Source organism: Pezoporus wallicus, unplaced genomic scaffold (assembly GCF_028554395.1).
Source record: "Pezoporus wallicus isolate ANWC-B61680 ecotype Strahan unplaced genomic scaffold, APGP_CSIRO_Pwel_v1 contig_7506, whole genome shotgun sequence".
Taxonomy (NCBI): Eukaryota; Metazoa; Chordata; class Aves; order Psittaciformes; family Psittacidae; genus Pezoporus; species Pezoporus wallicus.
Window position 1 is genome coordinate 2,445,548 of NW_026637546.1, and position 22,997 is coordinate 2,468,544.

Below are 22,997 nucleotides of genomic sequence, written 5' to 3' on the forward strand. Positions count from 1 at the left end.
GTCATCTGCAATTAGTGTATTTCAACAGTTGCTTTTCAGCTTTGCAGCACTAGCGTTCTGTAGCCTGTTACTAATTTTCTCATCTCAAAATACTTTTTGTCATTTCTGAATATAACCACAGTAGATGGAGCAGTATTGCATAACCTTTTAATTAAGGCAGTTAATGATGTTCTGGTTTTATTCTGTATGCTAATATAAGTACAGAATTTCCTGTGCTGATTTTATTCTTTCTAAAATCTTCTCATTTAGAGCTCATTCCTGAGGAGGGAAGTTTAAAATAGTGCACATTTTTAAGGTGATGGAGTGAAGAGATTATCCATCCCTATCTTCTGAGAGATAGCACTGCTGTTGGTGTAAATCTGTGCACCACACTCAGGCTTTCTTTGCCTGCAGCCTTCTTAAACAACAGGATGATGGCCAGTCTTTCTTGTTTTCATCATATTTACAGTTCCATCAACTTCCGTGCAGTGTTTTTTGAAGTCAGTAGAATTGCTGGCATCAAAGAAACTGGAATTGTTTGGACCCTATCTCTTGCATGCATTTATTCTTTACTTGGGTAAGGTTGTTGCAGTAGATAACTGGTTTCAGGGAAACAGGAGGAAAAGGAGCAGGTTTTGAAGCAGAACACCATGTACAGGGTGTCCTTTTCCAGATGACTTTTGCTTTTAGTGAACCAGCTCCAGTTCAAGGTTGTGCAGAGCTGTGACATTGGCAGTGGGTCTGGAGGAAAGAAGATGATCTCTTAGGAAAAGCAGTCACAAAACAAGAGTCTTGCTACTTGTTTGATGTCAGGAAGATACCTTGTGAGGTCCATGGTTTCCTCACGTGATGTGATGTGTGGGTGGAGACCTGGTTGCGTACCCTGCTTTAGTACATTAAAAAAATGTTTTGAATGTTTTGTAATGGAATTAGAACCTGAAATAGATGCATAAGTGTGAGTAAATAATGCATTCTAATGGCTGGGAGAAGCTGTTGATGTATGATAAAGTTTTGCAAGATATTGAGTATGCAAACACACCCTGTAAAATCATGTAGCTGAATCACCAAGTGTACCTGTCTGGCTTATTTTTAAAAGTACAATCTCATTTTAATTATTTAGTAGAATACTTTACATATTCCAGGAAACGGCCTGTAGCGTGTTGTGTAAAAGTAATGATGTCTTAGTAATATGAAACCTCCTCAACAGCATCTGCTGTTAAATATTTATTGAAAAACAGGGGAAGACTGTCTTGTCTTTTACTGGCATTCATCACAGGAGCACCCAATTGCCGTCCACATAAATTATACTGGCTGTAGCGAAACTGCTACGGGAGATTTCATGGAGTATCTTGTTCTGCCTTCTCAGATGCTATAGAAAACTTTCCTTTGGGTGTAAATTTTTGGCAGGGCAGTAGAGGGAGGAGCCTTGGTTCTGGTTTGAAAATTGGTTTCGGTTTAATCAAATAGGAATATTTCCAACAGTCACCTGCTGAGATTCCTTGAGTGTCCCTTGGAAGTTTGATTTAGAGCTGGAACATAAATGGTACAAAAATAAATGTGATTTGACTGTATTTATTTAGGATCTGCCATAGAAAAATCTAAAAAACCTGTGTGCCTTTAAAAGTCATTGAATATATTCTGTCTTAAAGAATACACGACAGATAGGGAAACTAGTATATTTGGAAAGGATGAAACGAGATTTTTTTTAATTGAGGTTGAGAATTTCAGGATAACTGTTGATGACAGCAAGAACTGAAGAGAAGCTATCCCCTATGCAGAGGAACTTGCCATTACAGCACAGTGGCAATGGGAAGAGGAAGATTGCCTAAAAAAGGCTTTTGTGTTAAACATAGTCAGTTTTGAACTGAAGGTGAAAATGTTGCAGGAGGGTGTTTTAAAACATAGCATTGTTTTTGTTTTTTTGTGCTGTGGCCTGCTCTGTGGAGTGGTGGGATGGGAGCTGCTGCAGAGCTGCAGCATATGAATCAAGGAGGTCAGATGAGAGAGAGTCAGACCAAAGCAGAGCCAGGGTCTGCAGAAGGAGGTGGTGATGAATTCACACTTAAGGGTAAGACCTGTGTTTCCATAGTGGAGACAAATGAGAGCAGAAGAAACGGAAGTAGCTCCAAATATGTTCGATGCACTCCAGGAAAACACTTGGCTGTGTGGAGGCACATGCTGCTTTGATAATTGTGCTTTTTTCTGGCTTTGGTGTATAGTTTTCCCATCAGCTTTTCTGCAGACCGTTTTCACAGCAGTTGTATGTTCACAAAGCATTTAGCAAACATTTAAAAAGGGCACCCATTTAAAAATACTCATTCACGCCCTGAAACTTCCTATGCTTACAATGCAAAACTTGTAAATGTGCAAATTGTAATTTTTTTTTGTGTTTTATTCAGTGACTGAAAGAAGAAAACATCAGTGCATGTATTTCCTGCCAATCTGACTAAAAAAAAAAACAGTTAAAAATGTTTGTGCTAATACTCAAATTGCAGTAAAAAATTATCAAGTATTTCCCTGTTTTGAGCTTGGGGAGAACAAGTAGCTCTGACTGGCAAGTAAGAGGCTTCTTTCAGGTATTCACTCTTACCTTAATGCCCATATATTTTCCTGCACTAATCAACAAGCAGCAGCTTCTATTAAAGGGTAAGATTAGCATGTAATTGATTTGAAACAGGTGCTTTGCCTTATTTTTTTTTTTTGCTTCTGCAGCAATTCTGTTGCCTTAGTATTTCTCTGCTACTTACTTTGAGTCAGCTTTTTATGAGTAAGAAGTGATGGATCTGGTCTGTTGTTGGGAAACTAACATATAAAACAAAGGTGCTTAGGAGGAGGCTTGAGGGTGTTTTGTAAATGACCTTCCTGTTTCAGCTTTTGTAACAGAACTGTGCCTTTCTGCTACTCAAGATAACGTTTGCCGAAGTCCAGAGCATGCTCCTTTGTGTTGCACCTGTAAAACTGGCCAAGAGCTGGGGATTAAGCCTATTGTTTGCCAAGGTCTCTGGTTTAATGTTTATTTCAAAGCAGAAGTGTAGTTTAAAAAAACCCAACCCAAACCCATCCATAAAATATGAAGCAAAGTTAATCAGCACAATAATGTTTGGCTGTGGTAACAGAGAGTTCAAAAGAATAGTTTTGATGTGTAAATGTCCCTTTTTGTTTCAAAGAGAATGAATTCATGTGCCAGAGACACTTTTTTTCAAGGTTAATGCTAGCAGTTTCTCTCTTTGGGAGGGAAGGAGAGGAATCTTCAGGGAAGTGTTTCACCTGTGGGGTGCAAATAGAGACAGTGGGTAAGAGATGTGTGGGGATATGCTGGCTGGTGATGGAAAGGGGGGCTTGTTTCATTGCCTGCCAGGTCTTTGGAAATGCAGTTTGGGTCTGTAACTTCACAGGATTTCCATTTCCCCAGCAAACATTCAAGCAGCAGCATTACCCACTGGCTGCAGTTTGATTTGACTTCAGTCTACTGGCCAAACCTCTTCTTACCCCAGATTATGGGTGGGGGTGAACAGTTGCAGCCCACTGGAGATACACCTGCATTAGATGCTGGGATGAAGAGGCTGCAGGAGTTTTCCTGTGCTTCTCCGCTGTTGCTGTCAGCGGACAGACATTCGTGCTGGCCCTGGGAGAAGTGCCCTGCACCACTACCCTGGGTGGAGCAGTGGCTCCATGCTGGCAGCTGGTCATGTTCCTTGTGATCCTTTGCAGGAAGGGTGTTCTTGGGGTTTTATGGTTATTTTCTCTTGATCATTTGAGTGCAGCTGTGTTTAATGAGCTGGAAAAGAAGTAGGTCAATAAAACATGTGTTCATTGTTAGCAGAATACCTGTTGGACCATGTGTGTGTCTGTAATGACCATCTAAAGCTTCAAAGCTCAGCACAAAGACAATTTAATAGGGAATTCATGCCTAAATAAATTAAGCAGAAGCAGACAGCTGGGAGGCAGTATGCCCTGCCAAGGTGAGACTGTGGGTATTCAATGCACAGACAAGTTATGGCCTCAAGTCAGACCTATGTTCAAGTCTCTCTTATTGATACGTGTTAAAAACCAGCATGCCAAAAATAGCTTAGAAGCTGTGTGCTTTAAAGCCAACACAACTGATAACATAACCATGTAAGTAGGTTAAAATTTTAAATTATTTCAACCTAGGGGCGTGCTATGAACTGGATATTATACTGGCAGTGACTGAGCTTGAGATGTTTTTGTAACCTTTTCTCTGATAACACCAGTGTTAGAACATTGTGTGTTTATTGTGCTTTTAATAAAAGATGGCTGCATCATCACATGACTACAAAACCTGGAGCTTTAAGGCAAGTTTCAAATAAATGAGTTGGAACCATTATGGAACTTTATGATAAAGCAGTTTCGGTGAGTTAAATATATGTTTTGTCCTAGCCAAGAACTTGGTCCGAATTCTCCAGACCAAACTTTCTCTAAAAAATTGTGAGACAAAACCTGAAAACTGAATTCATTGTTTTACCTAAGCCAGCAACTAAACAAAGAACAGAAACATGCAGAATAATGGTATTTCCAATTTTATCATGATCAAAAATTCAAAGTACGCACTTGAAGAAGTTATGTTGCTGACCTTATTCATCATAGACTTTGAATACTTTCTGTTTTCTGTCTTGTCACAAAAAAAATGCTCCAAAACCTGATGAGACTAATTAATGTAGGATCTATTAAGATCTAATTGCTCATCTGCTTTTTGTGAAAAGACCTTTTATTCATGAAGGTGCTTGTTTGTCTAAGAAATGCAGCTGCTGCTTTTTCACAGGGTTGGGCTGGTTAAAAGTAAATAGCATTAAAATTCTTAGATTGATTTCCTGCCTTATTCAGTCAGCTGAGAAATGGATTAGGCTTCCCCCTTCCTTGGCAGCTTATTTTTCAGAATATTTTTCCCAGTACCAAATGTAGTTCCCGTTCTGAAGTCAGATTTACTGAGGTGCAGTGGCCTCGTGTCTCAATGGTGTCTGAGTGAAACTGCTGGGAATTGTCCTCAGATCTTCAAAGCATATGGAGACCTTTTCTGTACTAAGTGGTCTGAACCCATGTGGCAGCAGGGTGTCCTGGTTGGTCTCGGCCAAAGGGTGCTGCCCATGGTTTTCCCTGTGTCCCACCAACCATTAGCTCTATAAACAACTGAACCATCACAAATTGTGAAAGTCTTAGTAGGCACTAAAAACATGCTATCAAAACCAGTCATAGTGCCTTCAACCAGGAGCAAAGGGAGGAAGGCCGAGGTGCCTGGACTTCCCTGGGGAATCTCCTGTCACTAATGAACCTGCATGGAAACTGCTGGGAGCATCATTAGAGACAAAGAGGTCCAGTTGGATTTGCTGCTGGGGACTTTTCAAGGGAGCTCATGGGAGTTAGGCTGCCACTTGCTATTGGACTGTAATGGCAAAAGAGAGCCCATTACCCTTGAATTCCTTTGAATATCCCAGACCTGGTAGACTAAACATCAGTTTATAGGTGTCTGCTTGTGCTTTGTGTTACGCATGAGTGCCAGTTGGGGGATTAAATGCAGCAGCTCTGCCATTTCAAATAGCTTTGGCCTGAAGTTGATGTGTCAGCTGTCAGTCCAGATGAGCTTGATACAAAAACTGGTACCAGTTATTATAAATAAGTGGTAAACCCAAAACTACCTCTGTATATTATTGTCGGAGGAGTAATGGCTTTGACAACCTTTAACACATTTGTTGCTAAAAATGGCATCTCTCTTAATGAAATTTCATTTTGTAAAGAGGACAAACATGTGACAGAGATACCTGGAAGTCACAGCAAATTAATTCAGTGTGTATATGTAGTTTCTGTGAATCCATGAATTCGTGTGGTGTGTTTCTCCCAAACCTCCCCATTTTGGTTTGGTGGGTTTTTTGGAGGATTTTGAACCAGAGGCCTCGTAAGATCCCTTCCAACTTGAATTATCCTGTGATGCTGTGAAATTAGGGTCAGAGCTGAAGGAGAAAAGCTGAGGACTTCCTGCTAAGAACACAGAAACTTGAGAGGTTTTGTTGTTTTGTTTTTTTGTTTTTTTTTTTGCCTGGAGTGTTTCCTGGTGCCTGGATAATGTCTTCCTTTCCTGCCCAAAATCGTCACTGTGGGCACTCCAGGCTTACCTGAAGAGCTCTGATTCCATGGGGAGGGCAAGGAGGGGTGAAGGAGAAAATCTGTGGCATTTATTTGATGTGGAAGTGCTTGCATCCTATGACAACAGACAGGAGGTGAGAATCAGTGTGACTAATGGGTTGTTTACTTGGCTTTTGTATCCCCCCCTACCTCTCCCGGAGCAGGGGCTGCGTTTGTTTTGGTATGTGTTGATCTTGGATTCCTGCAAATGCCATTGCTTTGTCCTTCACCTTCCCAGCAGTTTAAGTGATGCCACTAATCTCATCTCTTAGTGCTACAGGAAGGGTAAGGTATGGTAGTTACGATGTGGAATGCCACATTTTTCCTTTTCATTACAACATTAGCATGTTTTCAGCCAGGAGCTGTCTTTCTGGAGTTTGGACCCAGACACCGTTTGGAGAACTGAGGTCCCCTTAAAGAGTCCTGTGAAAGCTGGCCCCACGTGCTGCAGGCGTGCAGTCTGCCACTACTCTTGTATTTATGTTGCCTAGGAAAGTATTTTTATCTGGGGGGAGTAGAGTGTCTCTCTGCAGTTTCCTGATTCCTATACTCCCCGTGAACTGGAGCTAAACTGATGTAAAATGAGGGGAAAGAGGGATTTGTCTTTACTGTTGCGTTCGGCAGTATGTGTCCATGTGCATGAGACCATTTGTGATTTATTATCTCAGAATTTGTTAGAAACAGCCTCTAACTCCTTTTGAAAAAAATTGGTGTGTAAGAAAAAGAGAATGCCCGGATTTTCTTTCTTTAATGAAATTCTGTCAGCTGAGGTAAAAAGGTGAAAAAGCTGGACTTATTTTGTGCTATGATGCGGCACTGCTGCGCTGAACTAGCTACACATCCCCAAAATGTTGAAGTGCTGTCACAGGTCACCTAGTACGTGGTCTGCAGCCTCAACCACATCCCTCTTGGCTGGGGAGTTTGACCAGCCTGACATTGAAAGAGTGGATTTTTCTGGTCTGCTGTTCAGTTTTGTCTAGAGCACACAAGGTATGGATGCAGACTGGCTCTGGCTCTTTAGGAAAGAGATGCCTGGAGTTTTGTAGGAGAAAGAAATTTTGCACACTGGAGAAGCAACTAAAGGGTGTTTCAGGTGGCACATGAACTCCAGGGGCTGGGGTGCTGTGAGAAGCCCACGGCCCTTGGCTGCTGCAGAAGCGGGAGGGACGGGGACTGGGAGTCTCACAGAAGACCCTATGGAAGAGTCTGAGCTACAGCTCAGCTTTGTTAGAGCTTTGGAAATCAGGGAATAGCTTCTGCACGTAGATAAATATGAAAGAAAAATTGTATTCCTTTGATGTAAATTGTCAGGAGGAAGGTCGTGGCTGGGTAAATTCACCTTCGCTTGCCCTTTTCTGCGCAAGGGGTACAGGAGCAAAGCCCAAGCAGGAGGGTGCGGGCAGGGGCAGTGGGAGCGCTTTCGCTGAGTGCTGGTGATGTTGGTGCTGGTCTGGTGGGCACGCTGTCGACTTGAACACAGCCTGCCAGAGCGCCACTGGGCAGGTAGGAAGGGAGCAGAAGGACAAGTAAATGCTGGATTCGAAGAAAAGGAATAATACAAAAATGATTTTGTGGCTAATGCTGGCAGGTGAGTTACAGATAGAATGAAGGGGACTCATAAAAGGCCCATGGTCCTTTTTCACCTGGCTCTTGATCCATACCAAGTTCTGAGTGTCAGCCGTAGTGCAGCAGAGAAAACTCCTGGAGAGGAGCTGGGGAGGTTCCTGTGGGTGCCCCAACCTGGAGAGCATGGGAGAGTTTCTCAGCCATTGCTTTCCAGTAGCAGCCTGCTTTGCCAGCCCTGTGCTTTGCTATTTGCAGGGATAACTGGTTTGTTTCCTAACCCCCTTTTATTTTGTTTGAGCATCCTAAGCTTTAAGTGTGCCTTAGAAGGCAGCAGCTGATGCTTTCTGGGTTCGTTTTGGACGTGTCTTCCCTGATTTGGGAGAGGTTTTTAAGAGGAGGATTTCTCTCACCGTTCTCCTGCTTGGGGCCAAGGGCAGTTGGTTTCCCTGCGCTGTGCTAGGGAGCCCAGGTGAGGCTTCTTGGCAGCTCTCTCAGCAATGCATAACAAGAACCAGTGCTGGCTGGTGCATTGGTCCCCTTTCCACTCTCCCTTCGCCTGAGGCTGTTATTAACAATTCTGGCAATTCTTCCGCCATCCCCCAGCAGCTGTTCTGGGGTGCATCTCACTGTTGCCTGCAATACCAGCTGGTCTCTTGGCTCGACTACTTCCAGCATTGCAGTGGGCAGGGAGACAGCGGTTACCCTTTCCACCAGCACACTGAGTATGTTGGCCCCATGGACATATTGTGCTTTTATTAGGCAGAGCCATGTTGAGTGCCACCTGAAGACAGAGCCAGCCAGAAACAGCACCTTCCCTCTTCAGTTGGATTAAGCACAACCTTTTCAGTGCATAAAGCCACTTGTCACCCCCTGGCAGCTGGGCTCTCACCTCCTGGGTGCTCTCCTGCTGTTTGGTTTCTCTGAATGCAACAGAATTTAAAATTCATAGAATCATAGAATAGTTAGGGCTGGAAAGGACCTTAAGATCATCAAGTTCCAAGCCCCCTGCCATGGGCAGGGACACCTCACCCTAGACCATGTCTCCCAAGGCTCTGTCCAACCTGGCCTTGAACACTGCCATAAAATGAAATAAAATTAAATTGAATAAAATGAATATAAAAGCAGCTAAACTACTGATAAATCATTTATTTCGATAGTGACAGAGTCTGGTTTGTTTTTCCAGAACTCTGGCAGTTTCCACTCCTCAGCTCTGCTGTGTAGAGTTGTAACAGTTAATGAGAAATGGTTTGGAAACAGCTACTGTTTTAATTGGTAAAGCAATTACTGTTTAGTTTTGATGGTGGAAAATAACTGCATGTAAGGTGTTTTTCTTTCTTTTCTGGGCTGTTTTCAAATTTGTAATTAGGCTTCTCCAATTATGTACTTCATAAACTTTGGAAACAGATCTTTCAAATAACTGCTTACTGCATGGTATTCTTATGCACATAACTTTGTTAAGGTAAATAGACTCACAGAACTTAAAAGGAATATTAATGTGGGTAAGATTACCCCAAAATATATGTCTGGAGATTGAGGACCTTTCACTGGTAGGGCTCTTTTAAATAAATAAATAAGTAAAACTGGAGTATCCAGTTTCCATAAAGAAGAGCAGGCGTAGGATATTTTTGGTTTCTTCTGCTGTAAAAGGTAATCTTTTTCTAATATGGCTATCAAAAAGAAAGAAATACAGAAGTCATATTTAATAAAGCAGGGCTGTTCAAGTAAGTTAGGAAGTCAAATCCTGCTGTGTTATGTATTGCAAATAACTTCCCTGCAATCAAAATTTACTCTAGATTTTCATCAAGACCAAAACTTGATCCTTTAAATGGGTGTAAAACAGTAAAAGAAGGGGAATTTGGGATTTATTTTCTTAGCATCCTGTGTTACTGCATATGACAAAGCACCACTTGTGTATAAATGCATTGCCCCTGCTGCTGACCCTGCAGTCTCAGCAGCAGTTATAACATGCATGTGACTTACACTGGGAGCTGAAGCCCCAGAGCCTGTTTGTTCTCTCCCCCAAGCTGTGTGAATATCAAAGAGGAGAAGACACTGAAGCAAGAGCAGCAGTGTGATGTGTTCCCACTTGCCCATCGCATAGTCCTCTCCCACCACTACACACACCCTGTGGCAGGGAGCAGCCAGGGAGCCTAGGCTTTGCAGGGTGCCAGCAAGCTTGTTTTGTCTTAAACTCCTGCCTCAGTGAACAAGACTGGTGATATCCACATGTGCTGGGGAATGCTAAATGTGAGCAGGTGTCAATTTAAATTGCCACCAGTTGGAGCAACAAGGTATGTAAAAATCCAGACATCTCCTTTAAAAGAGGTTTTCATTGCACATACATATGTGAAGGGGTAGGGACCAGAGCAGGAATTAAAGGCCTTTTTAGGTCTGCATGAATGACCAAGGCTTAAAGGAAGCCATTGCTTGGTTCGCTTGCTTCTGGCATTACGCATGCTGTGGGAGAGGTGCCAAGCTCTCCTTTTTCCTCAGAGTTCTTTTCGCAGTAGGGAGAATGAGAACTTAACACTTCTCATGTACAAGCAGCAGTCATTGGTTGGGCTAAGATTACAGTGAAAAGTATTGCAGCTTGTCTGTTGCAGACTTTTCCCTTACCTAGGTACGAGGATACCTGCTCCCTTGTTATGTAGCTTGTTTTTATGGTAAAAATTGCTTTGCAGAAATACGGATGTGTGGAAAAGCTAAGTACTTAGGTGTAGTTCCTGAGGGCTTGAAGTGTTACAGAAAGCTGACTAGGGAGAAAACCCAACTGTGGTTATGCATATATTTCTTTTTTTCTTTTTGAAGTAGAGCACAGATCATCACAAAAACCGTCAGAGCTCAATGCTGAAAAACAAGTACCTGATTCTCTGCATTTGCAGGAGAAAATTGGAAAGATAACTAATCAAGATCCTTGTGAAATAATTCCTTAGTATTTGGGTGCAGATATCTCCCCATCAAACCTTAAGGACTGAGACAAGAACAGAGTAGGTAGTTTGTGCAAATAAACACAGGTAAAGTTAGTAGAAAAAGCTGAATGGTTATACATCAGTTACATAGTGCAAGTGTTAGTCACGTAGACTTTTAACTGGGTTTACTCAGTTGATTCTTTTTCATCCATAAAAAGAAGGCTTCCAGATAAAATTCTGTGTAATGATGGAAACTGTATTAATTTTACAATTAAATTATTACTAATATAGGTACTAATTAAGAACTGCATGTTTCCCTCCAGCCCAACTCTGATCGCATTTATGCCTTTGCATTATTGTATGTCTGGTTAGTGAAGCATGGGTATAAATTTCTTTTACTGTAAAAACAGTGACAATGATCATCCCTTGGATGACAATGGGCAGACTTGAACAGATATCATGACGGAAGATGCATTGTCACATGTCTTTCTCTTCTACAGATCTGAATACATCACAGACCCAGGGTCCCCAGACAAGCATTCCAAACCAGGGATCCATCCAGCCATCACGGGTAGATGCACTGCTGCTGAACCACCAGCCTGAGAGCCTGCAGGATGACAAAGATGAAGACGGAGTAGAGGAGAAGATTGTGTACCTCTGATGGCTCGTTTTCTAGTTTCAGTTGCACTTTGGAAATACAATTGTGTTTGCTTTTCTAAATGGCTGTAGTTGCTCTCTGTATGACCAAATGGCTTTAAGGATAGTATTTAATATTCAATGTGAGATTTTCCCCATGACAAATATCACAATTAAGTTATTTTGAAGCCTTTGTTTTATAATCTATAATTTATAACATGATTTCAAATGCTTTGCATGAGGCAAGGGGATAGCAGGGAAGGTGTAGCATTTTGGAATTGTAAAGATGCCGCCGAGAGCTGTGAAAGCTGGTGCTGAATTTCTCCTGAGTCCTCTTTTTAAAAGGGCAAGCTGAGAGAGATGGGCCTGCTATTTGAGATTGCAGAATGTGGATCAGTAACCTTCTAACAGCTGTTACATAATGTGAGAAGACAGCAAAGTAAGAATGATGGCTGAAGTCTTCGCTGAAATGTGCTGTGTACCCTTAACTATGGTGTTGTTTTCCTTATCCTCTGGCTCAGGAACTGTTCAGAAGAGGATGGTTTTTATGGTCTCAACATAATTGCATAATTGTAAGTGTTTGTTCACGTCCCAGTGCTTATCATCATTTTGGTACCACTGCCAGTTTCAGTGAAAAAATGCTGTAAATCAGCTTGTTATTGTATTATAAGTGTATCTCATTTCAGTAAGTGCCCTTGTGCATAAAAATCCACCAGATGAAACCACCTCACTGGTAAAAAGAAAAGAAAGGGGAAAAATAGTAGGCTTTTAGGTAACTCAACCTTTTTGAAACTCCTCTGCTTTCTTATGTAAGAACCAGCTAGTTTCCTGCTTTCAGGTTCATGGGATTTACTGTGTGTTAGGCAGTAAGAAACCAGGACCAGTTCTGTGTTTCTGTCTTTCAGAAATATTGTACACTTCTGGCAAATTGAATAAATGTTCTGTGCATTTCTGCAAAACTGTACCTTTGGTTCATTGTCAGGTCCTCCAGAGAAATCTGAAAACAGAAGGGACACAGAAAACCCCACTGTCCTGGGTTCAGCAGTAGCAGTCATTTTTCTCCTTCTTAGTAGCTGGTGCAGTGTTGTCTTTTTGACTTTCAGCCTGGGAACAATGCTGATAACACCGATGTTTTTAGCTGTTGCTCAGTAACGTTTAATCCGACCAAGGACTTCCTCAGTCTCTGCCAGTGAGGAGGGGAAGCCGGGAGGAAGCAGAGACAGGACACCTGACCCAAACTAGCCAGAGAGGTATTCCATACCGCAGCACATCATGCCCAATATATAAACTGGGGCAGTTACCCGGAAGGGCTGGACCACTGGTCAGGTCAGGCTGGGTATCAGTCGGCAGGTGGTGAGCAGTTATATTCTCTTCCCTTGTTATTTCCCTTATCATTATTATTACTGGTGGCAGCAGCATTGGTTTGTGTTATCCCTTAGTTACTGGACTGTTCTTATCTCAACCCGTGGGAGTTACATTCTTTCAATTCTCCTCCCCATCCCTCCAGAAGCGGGGGGAGGAAGAAGTGAGGGGGAGTGAGCGAGCGGCTGCATGGTTCTGAGTTACTGGCTGGGCTTAAACCACAACACCCCCTCCTTGTCTGGTTTGCCCTCTGCGCTGCTGCATGTGTGCCTGCCCTGGTCCAGTGCAGCTAAAGCTGTGTGCAAAGCACCTGGGCTGGCAGAACCATGGACATGGCTATTTGAGGGAGGGTGAGCAGCCGTCTGGGTTGTCCAGGTGCTTCTTATCCTGGCTGGCAGGTTGGCAGCAGCGCTGAGGGAAGGCAGATGCACAGCTCCAGAGGTGCCTCATATCTGCCCAGCTCACCGGTCAGATACATGCAGGTTTGCCCCTGATTGTTTGTCTGGATAAGCCTCAAGCATCACATGCTTTCCATTCACCCTAAGCCTTGTGTTGTGCAAAATCTTTTTCAGGGGGCAGAGTTTTAGATAGTAGATGTTTGTCAGCAAGAGTTTCCAGATGTGGAGGGTTCTCTTCCAGGGACTGATGTGCTGTTGGGCAATACTCAAAAGCAGAGCTTTCTGAATTGCATCTGTCTGGGTTACCAGACTTGTTACTCAGTTGGTGTCTTAGGCTAACAGCTGAGCAGGAGCTGAATCCCAGCTGATATTAACTGGTGTGCCAATGTCATCAGGGAAAGATTTGGTCTGCCAATACATTTTTCAGTTGACATTTCCAGCTTTCAAAACTTAATGTTCACCTGACAGCACTTCTTTAATATATCTCCCTATTAGAGAAAAAACTTTTTAGAATTTCTGGAAATGTTTTACCTTCTTTATTTTCACAGGTAAACTAAAATTAAAATGGGAATCCAGTCTTACTAAGTGTTCTGTAATGAGGACAGTCCACTGCCTCTGTATTTTACCAGTCACAGTGAATTCAGGGTTGCTATCTAGACAGCTTTTTGGCAAATTTTTGAATAAGCAGACCAGTTCCTTGGGATGCAGCATGTCCTGGGATATGTGCATTGCCTAGGGACTAGTAGGAACCCAGGAACAACTGAGTAGTTTTCTCCACAATTACTCTTTCTGCATTTTATTATGCCTTTGCTGAAACATCTGGTAGTGGTTACTGTCAAATCCAAGCCGCTGGATGGATAGCTGCTGTCCCAGCCTGGTGTGGGAATTCCCATGTAAGCGTCTTGCCACTGGGAGAGGAAGAGAGGATACTGCTTCTCTCATCAGTTTTTATTGAGGGGCTGGGAGTTGAAAAGGAGGGGGGGGGAACAGGACTTCAGCTTTTGGGCAAATTCCTTGAGTCCCCTCACATCAAGCAGTATCTTATTTTGCTCACCTGTGTTTACAGTAAAAGTTCAGGCACTCAAGGAAGGCAAAGGCAGGAAACAGGTGGTCCCTAGATTTAGGTATTTTAATTGTAGAAAATGTTTAAGCTATAGACCAGTGCAGTGTCAGCAGGTGCTCCTTATAACAAGATCTATTATGCACCCAGGACCTCTGTCCATTATTTAGGCATTTCTTAACACCTAGCATAAATTAGCCCCTTTTTAGCAGGCTGCATTTTCAGTTATCATCAAGCATATATTGATGATTGGTCTTCTTTCTAAGTAGAAAAATATATTCACAAATTCTCCCCTTCGCCTTCATTACAGTATTTTAAAGTGGACTTGTTCGCAAGGCCTGCTGGTTTTATTTTTACCTCATCTCATATACTGTGGGTTTGGGTTATTTTTTGATGTGTTTCTCAAGGCATCTTGCCTCTGAGAGCTCAAAATTGAATTTAATCATTCATTTCAGTGTTTAAATTAAAGAAGCCATTGCTGTACTGCAAATCTCTGCTGCACCAGACTGGGCTTTCTCTCAGGTTTTTCCTCTTTAAACTTTCTTCCGTCATTTAACAAAGTGGGGATTTTTTTACAGTAGTACCTAGACTTCATCCAGCATTTTCTCCTTAATGTTGTTGTATGCCAGTAAAGCTGTCATATCTAACAACTTTGAGAGATTTTTAAACAGAACTCACAACAAAGCGCGTTTTCAGCAAATCTGAAACATGTAAAGAACCAATTCATGAAAGGCTCAAGCTTACAGTGGGCTGGGTCCAGAACCTTGGATTTATGCAATCATTCACAGAGTGAGGCCAGAACAGAGCAAATTGAGTATTAAGGTAAACAACACAGCTGCATTTTTAAGAGAATTTTCACAAAGTTCCTCCATGTAATTTGCAAATTACTGGATTAAATACAGATTAGGCTCTCAGCAAAATTCACCAAAATTCACCAAAATTCACCAAAATTCACCAAACCTTCAGTAAGGTTGCTTACTGAAGTGGTTAAAAAAGTATCTGTTAATGTTTGCCATGTAAGGAACATGAATCATTTTACTTAGTGCCCTGTCGGCTGCATTAATTTATGTCCCACCTATTCAGGTTAAAAAAAACAGCTAAGATTTTCACTGATTGTTAAGTGCAAGTAAGTAAGTGCAAATTCTGTAGTAATGTGCCATAACACTGGTGAAATCTTGTTCATTCAGAGAAAAGCAAAGAGGCTGTGCCACTTGCTCTGACTGAATTTTGAAAGCAAAGGAGAGTTGCAATGAGGCAGTTTTCCTTATGCATTTGGTAACAAATGGGGAAATTGTATGACTGCTCAGATACCTTCTGATTCCATTTGAGAAGAACTCCAAGCCCAAGCCCTTCCAATCCAGAGCTTCCACTGTGCCCAGTTAGTATTACAGAGGTAGAAACAGTATAGGTTGTGGGGCGTCAGTGTGCTGTAACAGGTTGGATGTTTGCTCTTTCTTATGGAATTGCAGTCACTTTGTGACTTTTTTTGCCAAGATAAATGGATGTGATTGTTGGTTCCTCATCCATAGCAAAGATCTTTATGTAGAAGCACTGCAGAAGTAGCTGTGAATATGCTTGGTATTAAGGACAGCTGCATGTTCACCTCCAAAAAAGTTTTGCTGTCTTGCTGTCAGGTTCTGAAATAACACTGTGAGGATGGCCTGTATTCAGTAGCTCAGTTTTTTTGTAAAGGATCTCTTTGGCAGGCTGATGTGAAACCAGTGTTTAATTTTTCAATATAAAGGAAAAACTTCAAAGGGCATTAATCTAAAGTATTTCATTAACAGCACCTTTTGCTCTGAAAGAATGCATCAGACGATAGACTACCAGGTTTCTTGTAAAAGGAGATCACCAAAGATTAAGAGATTGTGGAGGGATTTTCAAGCGTTCTGTGGGCTATGGTGGTGAAATGGTCCAGGTACTTCAGTCAGCTGAGAATGCCATATGAATGTTTTCCACCTGTTGGCAGCAGCTCTATCCAGGTGAGTAACCGGCTCCCAAATTCCCAGAGTGCTATGTTTTCTATCCTGAGGATCAGCTATGCAGAATTTTCTTCCTCTTCTCATCACTTGCTTGGTCTCAGGCTCAGATAAGGGTGTTCCCACCGCTTACATGAAATGGCTCTGCTTCAGAGAGAGCTGTCATTCCGGTGCTGGGTCTTGAAATATCCTAGGTGTGGACCAGGAGGAGAGAAAAGAAATATCAACTGGTTATATAGAAGGGAGGGTTTCCCCTACCATGGAATGTTTTCTAGGCTGCTTCATGGAACAACTTTTTTTTATTCAGAGGAAAAAAACTTGGCTGATAAACTGATAACTGGTTAGATGCCATTTTTTTAAACCCAGTGCCAGATGGAGTGCGGATCAGATATTTATGAAAGTGACAGTGAAGCATGCAAGTTGAAACAAAGAACTTCTATGGAGGCTGCCTAACAGACCCAAGGGAACTTTTCTTATCAGCTTTCTATAAAGCTGCCAAACCATGCCTACAGGAGCTGTGCAGGGGTGTGAACATTTTACTAATCCAGGTTACCACTGCTAACAGCCAAGCCCTTCACAGATGAACAATCCCTTGACCTGAAGGAGGTTTGTCAAGACCAGCATGAACCCCTTGCCTTCCTTTGCAAGTGAACTGGCAGGATGCTGGCATTCCCTGTGTTCAGCTCATTGGGGATGCTCAGGTCAAGCTGTAAACCTACTTGTGCTCCTTTGGAGTAGTGCAAGAAACAGGAGAAATTGATGTTGCTCCCGGTTTAAGTAATGGCTCACCTAAAATTATTTTTTTTTATGTTTTCCTACATGATTGCACTTGTCCTAGCATTGTTGAATGACTGCTACAACAAATTATTTTGGGTCAATTATAAACTCATCAAAAGAAGCCAAATCCAGAAACAAAGGCAGCCCATATGACAAAAATAGCTTTAATATCACAACTGAGCATCTCTTGCTTTCAGTCAGTTGAGGATAGCCACTTACAGCCTCCAGGGCCTCCAGCTTTTGATGCTGTTGCCTATGTGATACTGATGTCCTGTATGTGTAAGGAGCGAGGTTTCAGAGTGATGCACTCAGATTGTCAGTGTAAGGGAAAATGTCAGAAGGAGAAAAATTGCTCTCTGCTGGCATTGCTTTCCTTTGCAGAGTCCCCCATTACCAGATGTGGTCTGATTTTGAGCATGTGTGCAGCCACCAGGTAAACTGACAAGGTGACATGGACATAATAAAATTATCTGCAAGTGCCTGATGCTTAAGTAATATCAAAACAGCTTTTATCTCAATGAAGGCTGGACAGTGTCAATGCTGCAGGCAAAGGAAGGACTTTGAGGATCCAAAGTTAAGGTGTGCCCTCCTTTGAAGTGCACATCAAATCAGTCACTTGCTTTGAGATCCGTCAATGCTTCTAGATGCCCTATGGACAGAAAAAGCTGGCTGTATCTGTAAGTAATGTTCCCTTCCTTGTTCCAGATGATTTGAAGACCATTTCCCATCATGGAAATGATGTCCTGGCCTCAGCTGACCTTCATTTGATATCTAGGCAGTAAGTCTTGAGACTGTAGGAAATCCTGTTGCTGTTGTTGAATGCTGTGGAACACATCATATGTACATAAGGCTACCTTCCAGTTGCTGCCCAGTCTTTCTGTGGGTAGATTTATTAAGATAATATTCTTTAGTTTTATGTCCTCAGTAAGCATCTAAATTTCCAGGCTAGAGGGTATGGTTGGTGTTTCTCTATGCCTGGCACAGCAGAATTTTATACCATCAGGTGAAACTCAGGGGTTCAGGAGGCAAAGTTTGCTTGCAGCTGATCCACAGATGAGGAGTGAATTCCCTGAGAAACTACAGGTGCTCACGAATGTTTCAGGTAATCTATGAGGGATGTTCCTCTGGATGGCACATAACCCGGGGCTTCTGTGCGTGCAGAAGGAAGAGTTCCAGCCCTGGGGCTAGTACATGGCTGTCAACTGGATGGTGCTGCTGGCAGCTTGTTTATCTAAAAAACCAAGCGATCTAGAGGTTATGCAGAGGACCAGGCCATCCAGAACTGCTGAAGCTGGTGCCACGGGTCGTACTGGGAGCCAGCTGCATGTACAACCCTGTTTTGCCACACTAAAGAGTGGTGGGGCTCAAGGGGATCCTGTGCGCTGGCCACGTTACTCCTCTGTCTGGCTCTCATCCCTCCAGCACATATCTTGAGTTTGAGTGGTTGTGTGCAGGTTGTGAAAGGTGGCTTACAGCCCTGGGAAACCACTCTTGGCATGTAAAATGAATGCTGAGTGCTGAAGGGTATTTCAAACACGAAGTAATTATTGACAAAAGGCAGGGTGCTTCAGCTGTTTTACTGAAAATCTTGGTTTGCACAGCAGAAACAGTTCCATATCTAATTCTGACTCCAGCTGTTCTCATTTGATTTACAGCCTAATTCTTCAAGGATAACAACTTTCAAGGACAATATATCAGCATTGAATGAGACCGCCAAGAAGAGAAGCAGTTTATTTTTAAGGGGTTAGTCACTTCTGCTGTCCTGCAGGCAGGACTGCGTTGGAGTCTCGTGAACTAAAAACCCCATGAGGTTGCTGGCGCTTCAATGTGCTCCTCGAATATTCTGAACATGACTAACGCAGTATGGCTCACAGACACCAAACTTGAAATGCTTGTTCTTCTGGGAAATTGGGAGCTCAGAACATCTGGGTAACTGAAGCTCCCCAAAATACAGTCCTTCTATCCATAATTTCAATTAAATGTAAGTCAATTAGTGCTCACCATTTAATTTCCTGGTTGCCTTCTGATAAGCAGAAACATTTCCCTAAATGTTACTCAAATGTTTCCAACCTGTTATTTCAGCAATTTCTGTCAGCAATTCTTGGATAATTACAGAGATGGGCCTGAACATAAAAGAGATCTGAAGGCTGTCAGGTATTTGGAAAATGCAGACCTGAATCCAAGCTTGAAAGACTAAGACAAAATGCTCAACTTCAAGACAATGTTTTTCAAACTTGGATTATGAATTGCCAGGCAATCGATATGGACTCAAAACAAAGCAATTGGGGAAATAAACAGCACAAGAAATAGTGGAAACTGCTTCTTCTGTGCAGTGTTCAGGGAGTTGCTGATGAAAAATATCCATACAGGCATTCCATGAAATTACGTTATTATAACAACAATTTGCTATTATTTTATTGGGGGTTTCTTTAAGTGATGTTCATTATATACTTAAGTTACTAGGTAGCTCTAGTGCTGAAAGTAAAGCTGAATATGATGGACTGAGTTTAATAGGGTGCAAGAATTCACAGCCAGGTAGCAAGAAGTATTATCTCCATCCATGGAAAGGCTTTTCATGGATCAAAGATCCACAGTGGGCAGAAGATCATGAGATCATGTGATCACGAGATGGTCGAGTTTGAGATCCTCAGGACAGTGAGAAGAGCGTGCAGCAAGCTCACTGACCTGGACTTCAAGAGAGCAGACTCTGTCCTCTTCAGGAACCTGCTTAGGAAGGCTCCATGGGATATAGACCTAGAGGGCAGGGGGGCCCAAGACTCCTGGTTGATATTCAAGGATCACCTGCTACAAACTCAGGAGTGGTGTGTCCCAGCTAGAAGGAAGTGCAGCAGGAGGGCAAGGAGCTGCTGAGGAAACTTCGAAGGGAACAAAAGGCTTATAAAAGGTGGAAGCAAGGACAGGCAGCCTGAGAAGAATACTGGGATGTTGTCTGGGAAGCTAGGGACCAGGTTAGGAAAGCTAAGGCCCAGTTAGAATTAAACTTGGCTAGGGATGTGAAAGATAACAGGAAGGGACTCTATAGGTACCTTGCAAATAAAAGACAGACTAGGGACAATGTGGTCCCTCTCCGGAAGCTATTGAGAGAACTGGCTACCCTGGACTTGGAGAAGGTTGAGGTTCTGAATGACTTCTTTGCCTTGGTCTTCACTGGTAAATGCTCTGACCACACCACCCAAGTCTTGGAGGGCAGACCCAGGGACTGGGAGAATGAAGACCTTGTGCCCACTGTAGGAGAGGAACTGGTTCAAGACCATCTTAAAAACCTGAACATGCACAAGTCCATGGGATGTGATGAAATCCATCCGTGGGTCCTGAAGGAGCTGGCGAATGAAGTTGCTAAGCCATTGTCCATCATATTTGAACAATCATGGCAGTCAGGTGAAGTTCCCGATGACTGGAAAAAGGGAAATATAACCCTCATTTTCAAGAAGGGGAAAATGGATGACCCGGGGAATTACAGACCAGTCAGTCTCACCTCTGCGCCTGGCAAAATCTTGGAGCAGATTCTCCTGGAAGGCATGCTAAGGCACATGAAAAACAGCAAGGTGCTTGGTGACAGCCAGCATGGCTTCACTAAGGGGAAATCCTGCCTGACCAATTTGGTGGCCTTCTATGATGGGGCTACAGAACTGATGGACAGGGGTAGAGAAGTTAATGTCATCTACCTGGACTTGTGTAAAGCGTTCGACACTGTCCCACACAACATCCTTGTCTCTAAATTGGAGAGACATCAATTTGATGGATGGACCACTCGGTGGATATAGAACTGGCTGGATGGCCACATGCAAAGAGTTGTGGTCAATGGCTCAATGTCCAGCTGGAGACCGGTAACGAGTGGTGTCCCTCAGGGATCAGTGTTGTTTGCCGATGACACCAAGCTGTGTGGTTCGGTTGATTGGCTGGAGGAAAGGAATGCCATCCAGAGGGACCTTAACACTCTTGTGAGGTGAGCTGATGCCATCCTTATGAAGTTTAACCATGCCAAGTGCAAGGTCCTACACCTGGGTCGGAGCAATCCCAGGCACAGCTACAGGTTGGGCAGAGAAGAGATTCAGAGCAGCCCTGCGGAGAAGGACTTGGGGGTGCTGGTTGATGAGAAAATGAACATGAGCCGGCTGCAGTGTGCACTTGCAGCCCAGAAAGCCAGCCGTATCCTGGGCTGCATCAAAAGGAGCATGACCAGCAGGTTGAAGGAGGTGATCCTGCCCCTCTACTCTGCTCTCGTGAGACCTCACCTGGAGTATTGTGTGCAGTTCTGGTGTCCTCAACATAAAAAGGACATGGAACTGTTGGAACAAGTCCAGAGGAGGGCCATGAGGATGATCAGGGGACTGGAGCACCTCCTGTATGAAGATAGGCTGAGAAAGTTGGGGCTGTTCAGGCTGGAGAAGTCAAGGCTGCGTGGAGACCTCATAGCAGCCTTCCAGTATCTGAAGGGGGGATACAGGGATGCTGGGGAGGGACTCTTCATTAGGGACTGTAGTGGTAGGACAAGGGGTAACAGGTTCAAAGTTAAACAGGGGAAATTTGGATTGGATATAAGGAGGAAGGTCTTTACTGTGAGAGTGGTGAGGCACTGGAATGGGTTGCCTAGGGAAGTTACGAATGCTCCATCCCTGGTGGTGTTCAAGGCCAGGTTGGATAGAGCCTTGGGTGACATCATTTAGTGTGAGGTCTCCCTGCCCATGGCAGATGAGTTGGTACTTGGTGATCTTAAGGTCCTTTCCAACCCTAACTATTCTATGATTCTAAGAGGAGTGTGAGATTGCACTGTTCCCTCTGGAACTGCTGAACTCTCTTGGAAGTGACAGGTCTTGCATTTAGTTCCATTGGTATGCCATGATCATCCCACCCCAGCAGAAACCCAGGATGTTCTGGTCTCTTTCCTGCAGTCATCTGGCCAGGTCTCTTCTCTGTAAGGGTAGAGGTGTGAGCATGTTGGAAGCTAGCCCACAAGCCTAGCTCATATTGGTGAGAATGGTTTTCCCATGCTGCCAGTGTCCATTCTGGGCTAAAATGCAGATTTCTTCTTGTCGTGGTTTAAGCCCAGCCAGTAACTCAGAACCGCGCAGCCGCTCGCTCACTCACCCTCACTTCTTCTTCCCCCTGCTTCTGGAAGGATGGGGAGGAGAATTGAAAGAATGTAACTCTCACAAGTTGAGATAAGAACAGTCCAGTAACTAAGGTATAACACAAACCACTGCTGCTGCCACCAATAATAATAATGAGAAGGGAAATAACAAGGGAGTAGAACACAACCTCTCACCACCCGCCGACTGATACCCAGCCCTACCCGAGCAGTGATCTGGGCCTTCTGGGTTACTGCCCCCAGTCTATATACTGGGCATGACATGCTGTGATACGGAATACCTCTTTGGCTAGTTTGGGTCAGGTGTCCTGTCTCTGCTTCCTCCCGGCTTCCCCTCCTCCCTGGCAGAGCATGAGGCTCACAAAGTCCTTGGTCAGAGTAAACATTACTGAGCAACAACTGAAAACATCGGTGTTATCAGCGCTGTTCCCAGGCTGGAAGTCAAACCCACAGCACTGCACCAGCTACTAAGAAGGAGAAAAATGGCTGCTACTGCTGAACCTGGGATATTTCTGTATTGCAGAGTAGCTGTGCACTACAAGTAGCACACAAGCAGCTTCTTATGTATTTGGTGCTCTCTGCTACATTGCCATTTCAGCTGCTGTCCAGAGACATGTGACAAGGATATGAAGTAGTGCCTTTTGAATTGCAACATCTCTGTGAAAATTCAAAATTCATTTAAATTTTTACAAAGCAACAAGCGTTAAGTATGGGTATAATAACTAATGACATGTGTGTTGTTTAATCTTCAAAGCAAGTTTTACCTTTGGAGGTCCATAATTTACTCAGTAAATATTGTTCCTCTTACTTCAAAAGGAAGCAGTAATTAGATTATCCCTGGACTCAGATTCACGTTTGGTTTATACATACCTTCAGAGCAAAACTGTTGTCTGTCTACAATAGCAAAATAATTCTTTTCAACTTTGTGCATATGCTGTCAGCATTCAAAGTTGTAATTTAACACCCAGAGAAAAGATATGGTGGTGTGAGATGCAAACAGTGGTTTTCCAACCCAGCGTGCCCTCCATTCACTTTTCACCTGCGCAGAGTCGTGGTCTGAAGCTGCCTGCTCCTGCCTCTCCCCTC

The 22,997-nt window shown here is 43.3% G+C and overlaps 1 protein-coding gene across 4 annotated transcripts in view; it reads left to right on the forward strand.

Annotated features, from left to right (window-relative positions):
- The window catches only part of ARHGEF28 (Rho guanine nucleotide exchange factor 28), a 125,821-nt gene extending 113,694 nt beyond the window's left edge, over positions 1–12,127 (forward strand). For all 4 annotated transcript variants that reach the window (XM_057406122.1, XM_057406123.1, XM_057406124.1 and 1 more), the window contains one exon: positions 11,090–12,127. In XM_057406122.1, coding sequence (XP_057262105.1) covers positions 11,090–11,250 — 161 coding nt within the window. In that variant the 3' untranslated portion in view covers positions 11,251–12,127. The remainder of the gene's footprint in view (positions 1–11,089) is intronic.
- The last annotated feature ends 10,870 nt before the right edge of the window (positions 12,128–22,997 follow it).